The sequence below is a fragment of the Neolamprologus brichardi genome, unplaced genomic scaffold (genome assembly GCF_056152115.1).
Source record: "Neolamprologus brichardi isolate AB-2024 unplaced genomic scaffold, ASM5615211v1 NODE_ptg000031l+_length_7269946_cov_1, whole genome shotgun sequence".
Classification (NCBI taxonomy): Eukaryota; Metazoa; Chordata; class Actinopteri; order Cichliformes; family Cichlidae; genus Neolamprologus; species Neolamprologus brichardi.
Window position 1 is genome coordinate 2,706,815 of NW_028270136.1, and position 20,240 is coordinate 2,727,054.

At 42.4% G+C, this 20,240-nt stretch overlaps 1 protein-coding gene across 2 annotated transcripts in view; it reads left to right on the forward strand.

The window, feature by feature from the left end:
- Positions 1-20,240, forward strand: part of hdac5 (histone deacetylase 5) — a 71,029-nt gene that overhangs the window by 13,783 nt on the left and 37,006 nt on the right. The window contains exon 2 of one of the 2 annotated variants that reach the window (XM_087837365.1): positions 262-399. In XM_087837365.1, the coding sequence (XP_087693491.1) occupies positions 378-399 (22 nt within the window). In that variant the 5' untranslated portion in view covers positions 262-377. Of the gene's footprint in view, positions 1-261; positions 400-6,922; positions 8,636-20,240 lie in introns of those variants that run through there. The other variant, XM_087837364.1, reaches the window with a different exon arrangement.

Sequence of the window (20,240 nt, forward strand, 5' to 3'; positions counted from 1 at the left end):
CAGGCTTTTGGATGCATCTGTGAAAAGTAGTGAAATAAAGAGCTCCAACTACTGTGGCTCCGACTTGACCTCTACAGACAGAAGAACAGAAGCCAAGAGAGACATTAAGCATGCTAATCTTTGCAGTTAACTGTCGAGCAGGATCGAATCAACTTGCAGTCCGAGTTTGTCTGCTACGCTGCGACTGGGCTGTAGCTGTTTGGTTGAGGTGTCGGTTGTTTTGAGTGTGAATGCTGAAAAACGCAATTTTGTCTTTTGCAGAAAGAAATCATCCGTCTGTCCTTCTACACATGGCCGACTCAGAGGACCCGCTTTAACCCACACACGTACACACACACAGTGGAAGGGCAGGGGAAAGAAGTCCAGATTCAGCCATCATGAATTCATCACACCCCTCAGGTGAGTCTTCTTCAAACAGCATGATATGTAATTAGTTAACAGTGGTCCTGAATCCTGGAAGCGTAAAACTGCCCAGTTTGGGCTGGTGAATGTTCATTTTTTCATGCAGTGTCTGTGTTTGATGTGTCAAAGTTCTAAGCTCCTAGATAAATCCATATGAGCAATGCAAACCTTGGCCTTGTTCTTGTTGGGTTACTGCGCAGTGTGATTTTGTTGTTGCGCTTTGAGCTCAGGTCAATTATACTGAGCGCTGGCTCAATAAGGTGCTGAGTGCTGTGTAAACACCGTGAGTACGACTAAAAGGCTCGATGCTTCAGTGGCACTTTCTAGCAGATGTTTGGCTCATCTAAGCTGTCAGTATCAAAAGCAGTCATGTCATCATACTGTAGGTAGCTTTGCTCCAGCTGCCTGACAGCGCTAAGTGTGTGTGACGTACTCCTGTGGCAGACAAAGTGTCTCTGAAGCCCGCTCTGTGCTTTATCTACAGTGTTTTCTCAAGTCAGGTCAAAATTTAGATTTGTCCAGGTCAAAACTGACAGCCTCGCAAGACTTGAGCTGATTTTATAGAGCTGTGTTGGTTTGAGAGCTTGTGCCATACTGGGCAGCATGTTTGTAGGTACATCTTCAACAGTTATATTTACTGATTTGTATACTGGCTGTTGCATTAGCATGAGGAGCAAGCTAGATCCAGTTACAGTCTGTTACACTGTGTTTCATCCATCTGCACAACAATATACTGTCTGTGTTAAACATACAAAACAATACTGTGTTTACACCAGCAAAACAGACCGAGGAGGGGTGCTCCCATCCTCGTTTAGTATAACTGTGATAATATGCACATGTCACAGTACAGTGTATAATTACATTACTTTGGTTTTTGCCTTTGTTACACAGATATTGTGATGATTGTTATCATCTACACAGATCAAAACACGTCACCCTGATCGTTTTCTAGAGGGAATCGTAAAATACTATTCAGAAAGAATGATTTTGCACAGTTGGCCTTTTTCTTTCTGAGCTGCACAAACCCTCCTGAGTCAATCGACACCTCGCCCCTTATAGAACCTGCTCGGTCAGTGTAAATCATATAATCATCATTCACATTCATTGCATGAATACTAAGCAATGGTAGAGATCACCTAAGATATAAATTAGTTCCATTCAAAGCTACTTTTGCTAACATGCTAATGTTGCTACTATAAAGTTCCCGAAAATGCTCCTCTTAGTAAATTGAATGTAAATATTTTCATTGGTTGTCATTAGAGGTGGGAATCACCATACATCCCACGATACGATATTATCACAATACTTAACGCACGATACGATATTATTGCAATTTTTTAAAAATATTTTGCGATATTCAGATTCTGTACATAAAGGTAAACTTTATCAATATTCATTTTCTCTAATATCAAAGTCTCACACTCAGTCTTTCTCTCATTTCAGTTTTATTGTTGACAAACTGAACGGTTTGTATTACAGTCTAGTCCAACTTAACTGAATCAACCATCTGGTACAATTATAGCTATTCTGAACTATGCAGTTTATGAAAACTATGCAGCCCCTTCAGCAACTGAAGAATTTGAAAGTAAATTAAAACAAATAATTTTACATTAAATAAAAAAGTTTTAAACTTAATTAAAATAAAACATGTCTTAAATTAAAATAAGTAAACTGTCATGTTTATTGCTGCCATAAAAAAAGTTAAACACATTTGGACAGTGAAGGAATGTCAGGATTCTTGCTCAGAAAAAGGATCAACATGCTCTGAAGTCAGAGCACAAAAACCTTTTTTGTAACAAAATATCGATTTCTGCTGTCCCTGTATCCATACATTATTGGCAAACAAAATATCACGATACTACACAGAATCGATTTTTTTCCCCACCCCTAGTTGTCATTAAATAAAAGTGAATACTGTTAGCGAACCTTAACAGCTGTGTTAAAACACAGCTTGTAGCTCAGTCTGTGCATTTGGTGGCTAGCATCGGTTTCAATCTTTGATTACATGAGTTACATGTGACATGACCATGTTACATGATCGTGTGTTACATGATCATGTGTTACATGTATGAAAATGCATTGTGTGGTTGTGTTGCTATGTAAGACATCAATAAATAACTAGAAAATGCATTTTCTGAAGAAACTGCAGTGTGAATGCTGATAGCTGAATGTTTTGAGCTAAAATGAAACAAATGCTGAATTTAAGTAAAAAATGTTGAATGAGATTAAAAATACAGAAATTTTCACCTGAAAACAAAAGTTGAGAACTGTTGAAAGCCGACGTTCACACAGAAGTTGAAAAGTAGGTGAACATGTTTAAAATGTGAATTAGAAAAACCTGAGTAATGACAAAAGAAAATTTAGAGTCAGAAAACATCTGAATGAATATGAAACCTTATATTATTTAAATCTCTGAATGACTGAAAAATGGGAAAATCCACTAAAGACAGCTAAATGTTGTAAGAAAAGATGATTCTAAGTCATCATCTGACTTCAACTGCCGAGATCTGAACCACCAATGAACAATAAGCTTTAATTTAATGGGCCAATCAGAATGCTGTATTTAGCTGGCCTGCAATAACTACTGGCATACTATTATTCTGTAGCAAAACCCTGTCAAATCTGCTTTGGTGCACCTGTTGAAAAACTGCATCTAAATCCAAAACCATAACTCGTAAAAAACAGCTTTTGAACTGTGAGGATCCCAAGGAATTGTTCTACACAACAGTGTCTCTTTTATGCTTGTGCTGTCAAAAATGTGATGACAGGAGTGGTTTAACAAGTGGGATCTTTCCTGCTGTTGAGACAAACTCCTGGCTAAAAATACAATGTATTTATATGGGTCGATTAGAAGGTTATCCCTCTACCTGGATTCACACAGTTCAAAAAGTTTACATCTCTGAGCTTTGGAAAGAGAACAGCGATGGCTACGTTTTGAGGGTAAAATGATGGCTCTAGAGCAAACACTGTGGACACAGCAGCAGTTGAAAGAGGTTTTTAACATTAATCTTGGCAGAGTGACAGACAGAGCTCATAAAGCAGGCAGGTGTGAGCCTGGTTGCTATCCGGTCGTTAAGTCTGACATCACTAGCCGTGTCTGGGCCTAAACTCCGCTGCAGGTCCATATATCAAACGATCACTATGGCATTACTGAGAGTTGAAAAACTGTCTAAAGTCTTTCATCTTTAATAAAATGATCAGCGTTCTGCTCTACCAGGTGTAACAATTGAGTTTAACATCCAGGCATCCATGAAAACGGAATTTATGACATTTAACGGCGTTAGAAGTTAGCAGGAAGTTAGCTCGCTAGCTTCTATCTAAATACAATATAGCATGTCCTGACTGCGGGGGTTTGGAAACAAATTCAAACGTACAGCTCTGTTATCACTTCCAACATAAATGAAGACAGAAAACTAAACAGCAGTGACGTTTGTAGGGTTACTGAAGTTTGGCTAGCTGGTATATAATGATGTGCTACGTGACCGCTAGCGACACAGCTATGTTAGCATAATATAAACAGTTATGTTTGAGTTATGATGCAGCTGTTATACTGGGCAAAGTATGGGACTAATTCCTGGACAGATGATTATAAGTTGTATCGTAATAGCTTTGTGCTAGTGATGCTATTTGTTAACTCAGAGCTGCTATTTATTTCTTTACATCTTAGTTCTGGACATTATAGATGAAAATGAAAGAAATCAAAACTGAATGAGGATCTGATGGTACGGTCACCGGAGCAACCTGCAAATCTAAAGGCGACCACAGCATTTAAATCATTACATTGTGCAAAACATGCTAAATTGAGCATGTGCAATCGTGTGAGAGTGGTTTGGGGTCTTTGAAAGGATGAAAAGCAGTTTTCTTGAAATGTGCTTGCTTAATTTGCTTAGCTAGTGGAGTGTAACTTCAGTGTAGGGCCTCAAATCAAAACCTTGATTAACTGAACAGTTTACAGTTATTGATTGATTATTTTATACACACACACACTCATGTCATTTTTCATTCATTGCTCATCTCAACTATAAACAAAAATGAAAATTCGTCCTTGACAATGACACCAGAGCATGCAGAAGGATTTATTAATGCATATCATTTGAATGGCAACAAAAATGCCAGTGTCATGGTGGTGCGAGAGGACACGTGACTAGACTATGATTGTTTGGACTAAAGGCACATGTGGAGAACTGAGCATCATTGCTATTCCTATGTCAAGCTGCTAGCATGCTGGGAAAGAAAAGCATATATTAATATATTACAAGTCTCTGGGTGTCGTTGCAGACGTGTGCTTTAACGAAAGCAATACGTTTTTGAACACTTGTGAGTCATCTTCCTTTTACATCATCACTGGTAGGTGTGTGTTTAAGGGCACTAAATGTTGGGACACATGGCTTATGTCAGAAATCTGAGTGGACCAGGTTGGAGTCTTTAAATCGAGTTGCCGACAGTCCTCATGATTTTAAAAAAAATGCTTGATATTTGCTACTGATGGTGTTCGTCAGGTGAGGGAGACATTTTTCATTCACGGTGAATGCAACGGCAGCTCCTGTTTTGCTCCATGTGCTGGATATGTGTGAGTAGTAGGTACCTGTGCGTCCTTCTCACAGCTTTTTTGACAGCTTTGTCTTGGGACGAGTGACGGGGTGACTGACTGGCTGTAATTTGGTTGTCATGGATACAGATGTAGTAGATACACGCGCACACGAGCACGCACAGACAGCAGTGTGACTCCAGGGGTTGATGCGCCTCAAATAGAAACGCAGAGATGAGTCATCCGCCAAGCTGCTGCAGTACACACAAACACACACACACACACACACGCACACTCACCTTTAGTAGATGTGTTTGGTATGTTAGACCACTGAGATGTCAGACATGTTGCCTGGACAGTTTCATCTGCTACCGTAAACACACGAAAGGCTGATTTTAAGCTAACAGCACAAGTCTTTAATAAATAATCATAGTGTTGGATAACAGAGCAGCAACACAGCAGCCCATTCAGTTTCAACAAGACAGGACACTTCAAGTTAACTTTCTGTATTTACATTTTCTCCCTTCGCTGTGTATATAGTCTTTACTTGTGAGTCATACTGAGGCAGCCTTAGATCTGCTGGAGGACACAGGGAGCTGTTTACACAGGAGGTGAGGATGATGAGGGAGATGAAGGTGATGAGGAGGAGGTGGGATAGAAGTGATGATAAAATGATTCAAAGAAACATTTCTGGAAAGGAAACAGCAGTGACAGTGGTCAACGCAGAGATGAAAAGCAGACGAATACATGAATTAGACGAGTCCTGAGCTGGTCTGCTGGATTTGTTCGTCTGTTAAATGTAAAATCACTGATTACACAGAGCTCAGTTTCTTCTCCTCTTTTGCTTTTTCTAATCCTTGCACTCTGCATTTGCCAGCAGCTGAGACATCCCATTATATTTCGTTACGAGGACCAAAACCTATTCTTAATGTGTAGCTTCTGTGATGACTGAATACTGAATGGAACAAACAAATACTGTAAAGAGCAGTTTCAATGAATAATATCCACGCTGACAGCAAAGTGAGGCGTGTAGCTTCTGGTTACAAAGAAGCCTTTGCAGGATTCTCTGTGACAGTTTTGTATTGGAAGTGAGGTGACTGAAAAATGTCCGAAAGAATAGAATTTTAAGCCCGGAGAACGACTGCTCAGGATCAGAATATAAGAAAACAAAAGTCTGGCTGACTGGAAGCAAAATGGGAAGAAATCAGAGGTGACTTAAGACTTATGCACAGTCTTGTAGTTATACTTAATTTAAATTCCTTTTTGAAAATTACATTTTTCAACAAAATGTCAAGAAACTGTTGTGAGTTTGTGTCCAAGGCGTCTTTGTATTGTGTTTAAGAGATTTTAACGAAAGCCTAACTAGATCTGGCCGTACTTTAACTACCAGCTTTTAACCACAAGGTGGTGCAAGTGAGGCAGTGTACTCTTTGTTTAACCCAGCAAGTCCTTAAGACCACAGACGTATTGGCAGCCTGGCAAGTGGCCGATGCTCTTAGAGAAATGGTGGTAGCGAATAAAAAGAGTTAAGCAGCCATCAAATAATAACATCTTAAACCACTAGTAAAACACTGCCCCCTGGTGGTGGAAGTTGTAGCTAATTCAAACAAGTGTCTTTAAGGCTTCAACTTTTCTTTTCAATAAAAACTTGTTTAAGGGTTAAGTGAATGAAGCCTCACAAAAACAATGATTAACAATATTGTTAATGCAATTTAACAGCAAGTACAGCTTAAAGCTGCAGAACCATTCGCAGCACCAGCCTGATGGCGCTACTAAATGGAACAGTTATCAGGATTCCTCCTCTGGGAGCCATGAATGGCTTTGGCTGAATGTTGACATACTTTATTGGTCAGGTGGACATATCGGCCAGCTGGTGGCACTAAATGACCATTCAGCAGATTAGTAGGCTTTATCCTCTTGGCACTGTGGATGCTTTGAGCTGATATCACACTGCGATCTTACACTGCCATCCCCCAGTGCCCGCTGCTAGCTAACATAAACACCTGCACGGCCACAATTTGTGCACCCAAAAAAAGGGGGGTCGTGGAGCTAGCAGAGCAAGAAGAGGTCCACGGTGCCCGCCCACACTCTTTGATTGACATACAATATTTGGCAAGCACAGCACAGAAACATGAAAGCACCCAGCGCCACCCTCCCATCCCCACCCCAGAGCTGCAGGCTTACTGCTCCCTCCTTCTCTCCTTCTCTCCCCTCTCTCTGTCTATTTTTATCTCTAGCTCCTCCTCTACCCTAGCAGGCTATTTTCAGCACTGTTCCCCCACCCCAATCGCCTGTGTTTGTAAATGCTTCTCTTCTCTTCTCTTCTCTTCTCTTCTCTTCTCTTCTTCTCGTGTCCTTGCTCCCTCTCCTTCCTATGAAGTAAAATGAGCTGTTGTTGACTTTTCTCTGTATCCGTCTAACTTCCTTTCCACCCAGTGATCTACTTTCAGCCTCTCTCTCTCTCTCGGTCACCCTCCTCCCTCCGTCTCCTGTCTCTCTGTCGACGTTCATTCAGTAGCTCAGTGAGCGTCTCTCACACACTCATCAGTGACTCTCAGTCAGTGAATATTAGCCGTCTGACCAGCAGCTGTTTGTGGTCGCTGTGTCGAGCACCACTGTCTTATGATAAGAGGACAGCGTGCCGTCTCCTCTCCCGCTGCTCAGTTTCTCAGCGAGGACTCCAAACTCGCCGTCCCAGCGTTCTTCCATTTCCTTCTCTGTCTGTCATTCTCTCAGTGCTTCGTTCTAATTTTGGAAACATGGAACCTCGGGGAGCGCTCTCCCAAAGCTATTTACGTCCTTGCCTCTCCTCCTCCTCCACCTCCTCCTTGCTCTCCTCCTCTTTCTTCTCTTCCTCCTCCCTCTCGTCAGCCAGGAGGAGAACAGCGTGAGGATTCTTTGATGCACACAGAGCTGGGGAATTGGGCTGCTCCTCTGTCTGTATTTTTATTGTGTTGACGAGGCTGCAGCAGCTCCCCTCGTCGCCGCTCCTCGCTCTCACAGCCTGTGGGTGACTGGATTTTCCCTCGCAGCTGAATGGAAGAAACAAACTTTCTGTTCCTTCCATCTGCAACACACCCCAACAGCACTGGAGCCAGCACTGTGTTTCTGCATGGATCAGGACTCCAGGTGATGTAGGTACAGAGAAATAAACCAAAAGACCACACAGACACTTTTCAGGTGGTCTCCTTTGGCTGTTGACATTTTGATTGATCTGCGAAGCCCAGCGGAGGGGAGGCTTTCTGTGGGCTGCAGCCGAGACGACGATATTAGAAAGGAGGAGTTTGCTCAAAGTGTCGCCCGCTCGTCATCACAACTCGAGCTGAGCAGTCAGAGACGGCAGAAGCTCCAGGAGTCCGATGGAGACTGGATTACACAAGAGAAGCACAGAGGTGTTCGATTATTTTCTTTTCTTGTGATTTGCGGCCGTTCCGCGCAGAAGTTAGTTTTGAAGTTTTCAGTTCAACTGTATGGGTCTACGGCATGCCTGCGTCTCGGATGAAGAAGTGACTGGTTTAACAAAATAAAGCGCCGGCTCTCGCCTTGGCATGCTGTTGCATCCCACCGTGTCAGGATTGTGCGCCATGTTGCAGACCATCTATGAGACTGAGTCCTGTTTTTCCTCCAGCAGCACAGGCAGCCACCATCAGCCTCTGGAGCTCCTGAGCGGCAACAGGGGCTCCAGCGCTGCCATGCCCACCGCTGGTGAGTCATCTATGGGAAAGTAGGGGTGGGGGGAGAGGGAAGGTGGGAGGGAGGGAGTGGGGGTGCTGCGGTGTGCTGGAGTTTGATTAAAACTGATGAATAATTTGACGTTTTCTCTCATAAGGAACGCCTGTGTGGTATTTGTGTTGAAGTTTGTCAGCTGGAGCAGCAGCACTCGCAGCTCGCTGAGGAGACGGTGGTACCTGAGTACACTAAGTGCTCGCTGTCCACAGTTTGCGTCAAACTGTGCACTCCACAGATACCTCATACACGTATTTTTAGATTCAACGTGACTTCCCACATCTCGTCTGTATCGTCTTCTCCAGCAAACACATTGAGGATAAATATTGATGGATGTGTTTAGAAATCATAGATTTAAGTAGAATAACTGTGTGCAGGTTTCCAGTGCAAGGCGTCAGTGTTACAGCGCAAAAGAAAATATCCTGGTTCCATAGTTTATCCCTGCAGTACAGTTAAACAGACATTTTCTCACAATTGGAACTTTTAACTCTTTAAAAAAAATCTAAATATGTGTAAAAGTCTCTGGTTTGACAAGAGAAAGCTCCACATGTTAAAACAAAAAGAAAAATGAATCAGATTTTTAGAAATAAAGTGCAAGTTGACGAGCCTGACAGAAGGTCAAAGAGAGACGAGATCCAGTCTTCTTTGTAAGAAGAATATTTCACTCTTAAAGCAAAAAAGCAGTTCTCGCTCTTCTTCACGTTTCTTAGAGAAGAAGGGCGGAAAGCCCCGACCAGTCTCTCTTGATCTCTTGCAAAAGGTCTGAGTATTTTTGTAGTTTATGTAGATGGTTTCTCAGTCTGGACACACTTTCTGTCATTCCGTCTCATTCTGTAGACTAAGTTAGCTTTGGGAATCCTTTGGGCATCTTTAGGAAATTGACAGTCTTATAATTATTTATTTTTGGCTACTATAATGCCAAACACAAATGTACACTAGTAGGAAACATGGGTGATGAAATGGATTTTCTGAGCTTTAGGTAGAGTAGAACTGGCCAAACAATGGTGCCAAAATGAGGTGAAGCGGTGTTGAAATGTAGCTTGATGACAGCAGGCTGGAACTAAGAGGATGTATATTGACTCTAATCTTCTTTTGGCTGCCGTTACAATGTTGGCTCCGTGCATGTGTGTGTGTGTTCAGAATTAAAGACTTGCAGAGATTGAAGACGCTGTTAATGAAGTAGCTCAAGATTTGTTAGATTTACATGTGTAGTGGCCCAAAATTCCTTTAAATGAAGTAATGAATTTCCTCTTAGATTGCAAAATGAAAACAACCTGATTACTGTCTGTTTGTTTATATCATTATAACTGGTGAACTATGTGCACATCTTAGGCTTCTCAAAAAAAGAGAATGTCACGAAAAAGAACAAAAGAACTTTCACGTGTACCCTGAAATATATCGAGTCTTCTTTTGTTTGAATTTTGATTATAGCTTATAATCAAAGCCAGCCTCTCTGATTATTAGAAGAGATATATTACAACACACAAATGGCCAAAATGTTCAAAGAAATGTTTGTCTGTACACCCATGACTTTACTCCGTTACTCCTTCACTGTGGATTACTGCGTCAGTGCATCGTAGTTGCGGAATTGCAAGGCTGTTATTGAGGTTTCTTTGATAGTGGCCTTTGGCTTTTCTGGATTTTCGAGTTTGGGAGTTTGTCATTTTCATCTACTCCAGAGATTCTCTGTAAGGTTCAGGTCAGGTGAGTTCGTTGGCCAGTTTCATTTTGCACTGTGGACAAGTGCTAATACCTAAATAAAGATATCAACATCTTGAGGAGACTGTGGATCCTTCACACTGCACTTAAAACACTGGAATATCTTCCTTTAAGTTCTTGAGCCTTGATTTCTAAATGCAATGCAACATTTACTTTCATATGAAAAGACTTCCATCATCTCAACACTTCAGTCACCCGGGCTCCTTGTGGATCTTTTCCTATCACACTTTTCCCTTCCAGTAAACTTTCCATGCTTTGGTACGACACTCTGTGAATCCTGTGTTTCCAGCCTTTTCAGCAATAACCTAATGTGGCTTACTCTCGTTGTTGCTTGTCAGTGACTGTAATCTGAACAACTGTCAAGTCGGTAGTTTTCCCTTGATTGTGGTTATTTGTATTCTAGTAGCGCAAGAGATGCACGACAGTTCTCTTGCTCTAGTAGGCTGGAACTTTATGTAACCACAAAGTAAAAGTTTACCTTTATAAATGATATTCTACCTTAAGTAACAGCAGCTGTCACCTATTGCTATTCCTGTGGACGTTACAGGCTCCTGTTGTATAGATAACCCTTTAATGTATTTACCACCGATCAGCTGTATCCTTTTCTCCTATTGGTAGTTGATCCAATCCCTTGTCTCAAAGTTGAAAGTTTAAATTAGTCCTTGCCCACTATGTGTCAGTAAAGGTTATTTTGGCTTCGTAAGTAGCTTAAATTCATTGACGTTCACAACAGTATAATCAGTGCTAGCCTGTGTGGACGCATCTGTACAGGCATGTTTAACCCTTTAAAGCTGGTCAGAGCAGCACGCTCCGTTTTGCGTAACAATTTTTAAATCCCTGTAGAACTGGAACCGCGTAAGCTAGCGCAATAATTTTTTTTTGCATATGAAACCAGAGGAGTTGTACTTACATCTTATGCCATCAGCTTGTCATAGGTCACGGTTTCCTTCCACATAAAGCTTTGCAAAAATTGCATAAAAAGCGCTTGCAGGAACAAAAACATAATATTCCAGGAACACGCTTTGCTGATCCGATCAGCTGTTCGTAACACTTCCCACATTGAACAAGACGTCAACGCGAACTATCCCATGTCCGCCATTTCCTGCCCGAAACCGGAAGTGACGTCATTTTCGCGGAAAATGTAGTTTTTTACTTGTAGGCCTTAAAAGCCTATACTGGTGTTTTTATAAGTCATGTTTGACTCTATACTTTTCTGAATAGTTGCTGGGATGCTTAGGACTCAAATTGCACTGCTGGAAATAGTTTATTTTGATGCACATGCTGTTTTCTTTGCAAATTTGCATCATAGGATTGTTTTTTGTTTTTCCTGCAGTATATAAAAATTGCTGTATCTCCAAAATAAAACTATGAAGACACTCAAAATAAATTTCCTGTTGTTGTAAACTATTTTTTGCAACTTTTTTGTATTTAAAGTTTTGAGGGATAAGCCTCTTAAATTTCTCCAAGTAGAAATATATGTAAAAAAACCAAAAACGATTTTCAATTTTTTTGTAGTTTATTGCACTTTTTTGCAATTAATGTAGTTACTTTGTACTTAATGCATACATATTATTAAAATTTGGGCTATAATGGTTGTATTGATGTATAGCAACTTGAAATGCTCCCAAAAATGGCTCTACAACATTTAAAAATATAATATAAGCTCTGGCGGACTTGGTTCTATGGTAGGTCTTAAATCCACCACTGTCTGTTTTGGTCTCCACCGCCTGTTGTAGGAAATGTGCTCTGCTTTGTTCATCCGATACTTTCTGAACTTTTCCATCTGCTTAACTGTAAGCATTCAATGAGAGCTTTTTGTACTCTAAACTGTTGTCGGATGCTGAAATGACCAAGCAAGATCACAACCGTGAGACTCAACCAAAAGCTATAGAGTGTAAAAACACAATGACAAAATATACAGTGTTAAACGCTGAGGAGGCCTGCTTCATGGGGGTGATCATTCTTTGAGGTTACTGTTACTGGTTCACTTTACATTGTACGTGACCGCTGAAGTTGAAATATAAAAACATAACTTAGTGCATCTTTAAAGCTACGTATATTCTGTGGCACGATTAATTGTACCAGATGTTCTCAAGTACTTTCAGCCCAGTGTAACACAACAGACAAGATCCACTGTGGATGACCTACAGTCTGCCATCCCATAATGCTTAACCCACCCATCAGTCTCTATAGCAACACCACACATGTGACTCCTCTCCCTCTCTCTAAGCTTCTAATTTGTCTAAAGTACACACAGCCATTATACTATTTTTACCTCACTCTCCCTCTTCCTCTGCCTTTTCTTTCTCTGCTCTGTCTCTCTGTCTCATGGCTTTTTTTAGAGTGTTTTGCAGGGCTGACGTCATAGTGCCTATTTTCTTTTAGCAATGCAGAGTGAACAAGACGGGGAGAAAGAAAGCAGGAGAAACGAAAAATATTGGTTTCCAGAAATACCTCCCAGCAGAAGCAGCACCAGTGTGAAATAGGAGTGATAGAACCAGAGAAAGAGTGCAAAGTAATCCAAATTGGACTTCAAACTCCACATCCCTGATGGGATACATCATGCGATTTTCAAAATATTTGCAGTGACAAATCTTGGCCAACACTTAGTAAAGCATCCTTGACTCTGTCTGGATACTGACTGGATCACAGTTGCTTTAAAGCAGCCACATGAGGTATTCCTGTCAGAGGCATCAGTGGGAAATTCCCAGTTAGTAGATTGTAGGACTGTAACACTGCAGCCAGGCTGACAAAGAGTCAGAGGTCCGCTGAGCCAAGCATTCCTTTAAACTGAACTAGTAGACTTCATTAATTTCCTCACAAATAAAATATTAAATATTCAAAAAATATTCAAAACCACCTCACAGACACATTATTTACAGATACTTTCAGTAGTACGGATATTTATTTAGACTCTTTCTCTCTGATTCATTTTTCTGAGTTAACTTCAGTAATTGTTTTCCTCCAAATCATCAACGTGTCTGTTTCCATTCCTACAAAAGTGCTTAATGTCCTACCATTAATTAATGCTTCAATTTTAAATATAATCAGTCTCTATCTCTATTACTGGCCTGTGTACCACACACCTTTAAGGTGGCAGTAATTAAACTGTTACTTAAAAAGCCATCACTTGACCCAGCTTGCGTAGAAATTATAGGCCAATCTCCAACCTTCCTTTCATATCAAACATCCTTGAAAGAGTAGTTGTCAAACAGCTAACAGATCATCTGCAGAGGAATGGTTTATTTGAAGAGTTTCAGTCAGGTTTCAGAGTTCATCACAGCACAGAAACAGCTTTAGTGAAGGTTACAAATGATCTTCTTATGGCCTCTGACAGTGGACTCTGTGCTTGTCCTGTTAAGCCTCAGTGCTGCGTTCAATATTCTTGACCTTAATATTTTATTACAGAGATGAAAACATGCTGCAGGTATTACAGGTACTGAACACAGTGGTTTGAATCATATCTATCTAACAGACTCTGGTTTGCTCATTTAAATGGGGGAAGTCTTCTAAACACACTAATGTTAATTAGTTCCACAGGACTCTGCTTACATTATATGTGCTTACATACATTTTCATTGCTATATAGATGATACCCAGCTTTATCTGTCTACTAAGCCAGATGACCACACCAATTAGTTAAACTGTAGGAATACCTTAAAGACATGAAAACCTGAGTGAACTCGAATTTTCTTCTTCTAAACTCAGATAAAACTGAGGATATTGTACTTGGCTCTAAAAACCTTAGAAACATGGTGTTTAACCAGATACTTACTCTGGACTGCACTACCTTGTCCTCCAATAACAGTAAGAGTCATTGTTGACCAGCACATTAGACAAATATGTAGGACCGCTTTCTTCCATTTGCACAATATCTCTAAAATTACAACCATGCTGTCTCAGAGTGACGCTGGAAAATTAGTTCATGCATTTATTACTTCTAGGCTGGACGACTGTAACTCATTATTATTAGAATGTCTTAAAAACTCTGTGAAATACCTTCAGTTGGTCCAAAATGCTGAAGTGAGAGTCCTGATAGGGAATAGAAAGAGAGAGCAGATTTATCGAATACTGGCCTCTTTATTGGCTCTGTTAAATCCAGAATCACATTTAAGTTTTTTCTCCTGATGAACAAGGTCTTGAATAATCAGGCCCCACCTTATCTTAAAGATCTCATATTAGGGTGATTTGGTAATATGTGGTTCCTACAATATTCCATCCATCCATCCATCTTCATCCGCTTTATCCGGGGCCGGGTCGCGGGGGCAGCAGCCTAAGCAAAGAGGCCCAGACCTCCCTCTCCCCAGCCACCTCCTCCAGCTTGTCCGGGGGAACGCCAAGGCGTTCCCAGGCCAGCCGAGAGATATAATCTCTCCAGCGTGTCCTGGGTCTGCCCCGGGGCCTCCTCCCGGTGGGACATGCCCAGAACACCTCACCCAGGAGGCGCCCAGGGGGCATCCTTGTCAGATGCCCAAACCACCTCAGCTGGCTCCTTTCGATGTGGAGCAGCAGCGGCTCTACTCTGAGCCCCTCCCGGATGGCCAAACTTCTCACCCTATCTCTAAGGGAGAGGCCAGCCACCCTTCGGAGGAAGCTCATTTCCGCCGCTTGTATCCGCGATCTCGTCCTTTCGGTCACTACCCACAGCTCGTGGCCATAGGTGAGGGTAGGGACGTAGATCGACCGGTAAATTGAGAGCTTCGCTTTTACACTCAGCTCCATCTTCACCACGACCGAGCGGTGCAGCGTCTGCATCACTGCAGCTGCAGCCCCAATCCGTCTGTCGATCTCCGGCTCCCTTCTCCCATCACTCGCGAACAAGACCCCGAGATACTTGAACTCCTCCACTTGGGGCAGGAACTCACCCCCGACCCGGAGTGGGCACTCCACCCTTTTCCGGCTGAGAACCATGGCCTCAGATTTGGAGGTGCTGATCCTCATTCCCGCTGCTTCACACTCGGCTGCGAACCGTTCCAGTGCGAGCTGGAGGCCCTCACCCGATGAAGCCAACAGAACCACATCATCCGCAAAGATCAGAGATGAGATTCTGAGGCCACCAAAGCGAAAGCCCACTGCCACTTGGCTGCGCCTAGAAATCCTGTCCATAAAAATTATGAACAGAACCGGTGACAAAGGGCAGCCCTGGCGGAGCCCATCACCCACCGGGAACGAGTCCGACTTATTGCCGGCAATGCGAACCAAGCTCTTGCAACGGTTGTATAGGGATCGAATGGCCCGTAGCAATGGGCCAGACACCCCATACTCCCGCAACACCTCCCACAGGACACCCCGAGGGACACGGTCGAATGCCTTCTCCAAGTCCACAAAACACATGTAGACTGGTTGGGCAAACTCCCATGCACCCTCAAGTATCCTCGAGAGGATGAAGAGCTGGTCCAGTGTTCCGCGACCAGGACGAAAACCGCATTGTTCCTCCTGCATCCGAGGTTCGACTAGCGGACAAACTCTCCTTTCCAGCACCCTGGCATAGACTTTCCCGGGGAGGCTGAGGAGTGTGATCCCCCTGTAGTTGGAACACACCCTCCGGTCCCCCTTCTTGAAGATGGGGACCACCACCCCGGTCTGCCAATCCACGGGTACTGCCCCTGATCTCCACGAAACATTGCAGAGGGGTGCCAACCAGGACAGCCCTACAACGTCCAGAGCCTTCAGGAACTCGGGGCGGACCTCATCAACACCAGGGGCTCTGCCACCAAGGAGTTGTTTAACTGCCTCAGTGACCTCGCCCCCGGAAATTGGCGGGTCATTCCCCTCATCCCCAGACTCTGCTTCCTCCTCAGAAGACGCGTCAGTGGGATTAAGGAGGTCCTCGAAGTATTCCTTCCACCGCCTGACAATTTTCCTACAATATTCAAAAGTAGAATGGGAGACCGAGCCTTCAGCTTCCAGATCCCAGATTTGATTGCTACTTCTAAGAATACGGTTAAAATATCCTTTTTCATAAAACGTATAGTCAGGGGTAGATCAAGTGACCCTGAATCTTTCCTTAGTTATGGTGCAGTTGGCTTCACCAATGCACTGAGCGTTTGCCACCTCTTTTCACTCATCATGTTTTTTTACACCTCTACATTTAATAATTAGTTATTATTAATCTCTGGCTCTCTTCCACAGTGTGTCTTTTATCCTGTTTCCTCCGCTCACCCCTAACCAGTCACTGCAGATGGACTGCACTCCCTGAGCCTCGTTCTACTGGAGGTTTCTTCCTGTTAAAAGAGAGTTTTTCCTTCCCACTGTTGCCAGGTGCTTGCAAAAAGGGGGTTATTTGATTGTTGACTTTTCTCTGTATTATTGTAGGTTCTATTATAAAGCAGCTGTTTTTGTGATTTGGCGCCTTATTAATAAAATTGAATTGAATAAGACAGAAATGGTTCATTTCACCGGTCCAAGCAACAACAACAACAAAATAAAGTACTTGGGGATTTTTATCCTGATCACTTAATTTATAGTTGAGCGGCTGTAGATCATTTTTATTTCCTTCATGCTCATTATTATGGAGAATCTTTATATGGTTTTGCAACATCTAAAATGAGCCATTTGACAAACAATATTAAATACTGAAGAATCTTAGTTTCATTATGCCAATTCTTAGAAGAAAATGGAAAAATGTAAAAATTTTTAAACGTAACAATATTTAATACAAAATGAAGTCAATGAGACTGCTTTCACATTTACATTGTTCTACTTTTCCTTTAATTCATCTTTTTATCCAGTAGTTTGACAATTTTCCTGAAGTACCTTTGGCCAAATGGAATCTCCTTGTGCTGGTGATTTCAGTGCTTCCTTGTGTGATGGATGGATGCACACAGTGTACAGACTTGCTTTTATGGACGTAGCGTTGGGCGATTGAAGCTAACAGTCATTGCATTTGTTTGCTTGGTCCTTATCCATTAATTAAACTGCAATTTGTGGTCCATTGATTAGCCACTTCAACTTGCTGTTTGAATAAAGAGGACATGGCTAGTAATAGAAAATCACAAAATGCTTGCTAAATTACTAATGCTAGCTCTGTTCCCATGCAACCCACAGATAGTACCTGATCTCAGGTAAATCAGAGTCAGCAGCGGGTTATCTAGTTTGTCTATCCACTATTAATCTACCCTCAAAGACCAGAAGTTTTTTCACAATGTGCATGCACAAATTAACAGTCCTCCTAGCTTGCCCAGCTGTTAATGGCACATGCACATGCTCATCAAATCGACTGGTGCTATGTATTCTATGGAGGCAAGCGTACTTAAGCCTGCTTACAGAGTTAACAACTAACTGTGGCTGCATGATGACAGTAATTTAAAGGTGGTGCACACATGCAATGAGAGAAGCTCATGGGACAGAACACTCTTTGAGATGCAAGGAGAAATATTGATGTTGATTTTTTACATGTTACTGGACAAGCAGTAACATGTTTGCTCAGTGACATGCAGTGGTGGCTTTGCTTGCCCTGATTGAATGCCACTGATGCACATTTATTTAATTGGAGTTCTTCACGCCTTCATTTTTAGCTTGCTTTATAATAAACTCTCTGGTTTTATGAGGTGACCTGGTCACTGTGCAGAAAGTTTGCCTGTGTATCTTATTAGGGCCAGGGTATAATGACCAGTCCGTCTTGTTTCCATCCAGATTCATTGACTGGACGAAGTGGACCCACAGTCTGTCTTTCACTCTTTTTTGGTGCATGAATGACTGCGTGGTGCTGCAGTGAGCAGTAGTCAGTTAGAAGCTGATACTGGATGATTGACTAAAATGTTGCCTGAGCCCTGCCTCTGTGTCAGACTGTACGTTAGTGTGTGTGTTTACCAGACTATAAATGTCTTCAGTTTGACGTCAGACGCTGGCTGCTGTGGAATGCTGCTCCGTTGCCAAACGGACTGTTGTACCCACACTCACAGACCGGTCTCTCACGTACACACACATATACAGACAGAGTGTGTGTTGTAGTGGAAGGGGAGACACGTGCGTCACAGTGAAACTCCAGAATATTTGTTTAGGTAATTTGTGAACGGCTGCACACATATGCACAGACACACTTGTTTATCCAGAGCTCCCACTTTTTGGGCATTTTTGGTCACAAACCAGCAGCCTGAAAAGCTTCTGCTGATTTCATATACCTGTGTCATGAAGCACTTGTTCACTCGCTGTAGATCCACTTCATGTTTCTCTTCAGCTCTGCTATGATCTGAAGCCAAAGTCGTCACAATCTAACAGGCTTGGCCCTACTGTGGATGTTCCTGTTTGATTAGCTTAGAAGCCACATGGGAAGCGTCAGACATCAGAGACCAATCGGACCAACTCAGAAAGGTCAAAGGTCAGACTTCACAGTAGGTAAAACCTAATTAAATTTCCTCCCGGGTCTGCAGACAGGAAATGTCCTGACGTCACAGCGTGCTGCCGTGTGTGGCGTTTCCTAAGACGTAGCCTGATCCTCTCATAGCGGTCACCAGGAGAGCAAAGGCAGGTCACGGTTACAGCCCTTCTCCCGGACACAGTGATGGCTGCTGATGGAGCAGGAATGCTAGGACCTCTCTGCCCCTCTCTCTCATTGCTCTCATCTTTTACTCCCAGCACTAAATTACAAATGACCAGAGTCTCTGTTATATCGCAGCCTTTGGGAGTGAAGAAAGTAAGAAAACAGATTTATATTGGTTTATTAAAGTTACCTTTCACATTTTATCTGACACCCCTTCACTGATATAGACAGAACGTAGACAGAAGAAGAACGTTTTCTGTGTCTTGCTCAGACCCTCTGAGGTGCGGGATCTGCAGCTTCTCCGTCCCAGCATACAGACTGTGTGTTGATGCTGACAGTGCTTGTTGGTGCAAATGTAAAACTTCTTTGTCTTGTAAGCCAGCGGTCTCCAACCTTTTTTTCGCCACGGACCGGTTTATGCCCGACAATATTTTCACGGACCGGCCTTTAAGGTGTCGCGGATAAATACAACAAAATAAAACTAGTATTGGTACCGATAAAAGAAGATTTATACATAACACACGTGAAAAGACCCAGGAAGACATAGTTAAAGATAAAAACGATAACAAAATAACGCTGAAAACCGATAAAATCCCTGAAAACTATACATTTCACACCTGAGCCTCAACTCTCACGGCCCGGTACCAAACGACTCACGGACCGGTACCGGTCCGAGGCCCGGGGGTTAGGGACTGCTGTTGTCTATAAAACAGGCTATGAAAACATTTAGGGAATGTTTAAACATTCAAAGTGAGAAAAGGAGAGTTTTCCACTGCCTGGCTCATAGTTCATCTAGCATCGCTCCATGTATCTTATAGCAGCAGCCTGGAGAGCACATCATTATCTAAATTACAGGTTATCTTATCTAAAATATAAACATGGGCTAATGATCTAAGTAAATATTAGCAGACAGACTGTTATGGGTGCGTGCATCGAGTCCGACATGGTTAAAACATCATCTGATCTCCCAAAGTCCCGGACGGCTACGCAGGACCTTTGCGATACTCATCCCCAGTGTTAACCTGTTGCTTCTTTGCGCTTCCGAGGGCCATAACTAAGGAATCAGTCCAAATGAGATCATACAAACTCTCTTCCTCTTTCTCTCTCACTAACATTCACTTATACACACAAGTGATCAGTATAAGCTGATTGGAGCTGCTAAGCTGATTGGAACCTTCCGCTGCCGAGGCTTGTAGCTTAAATGTACTTGTGAGAAAAAAGAAGACGAGTACATTACAACAAATGCAGAGAGCGAGTGACGACGGTCAGCTTAAACTGAGTGCATGTCTGTACGCACACAAATGATGCTTCATTTCTGTTCAAATCAAGCCGTTCTTATAAGTTATTGTGAAAAAGCCTTTAAGAGAGTAGCCAGTGTCCAAA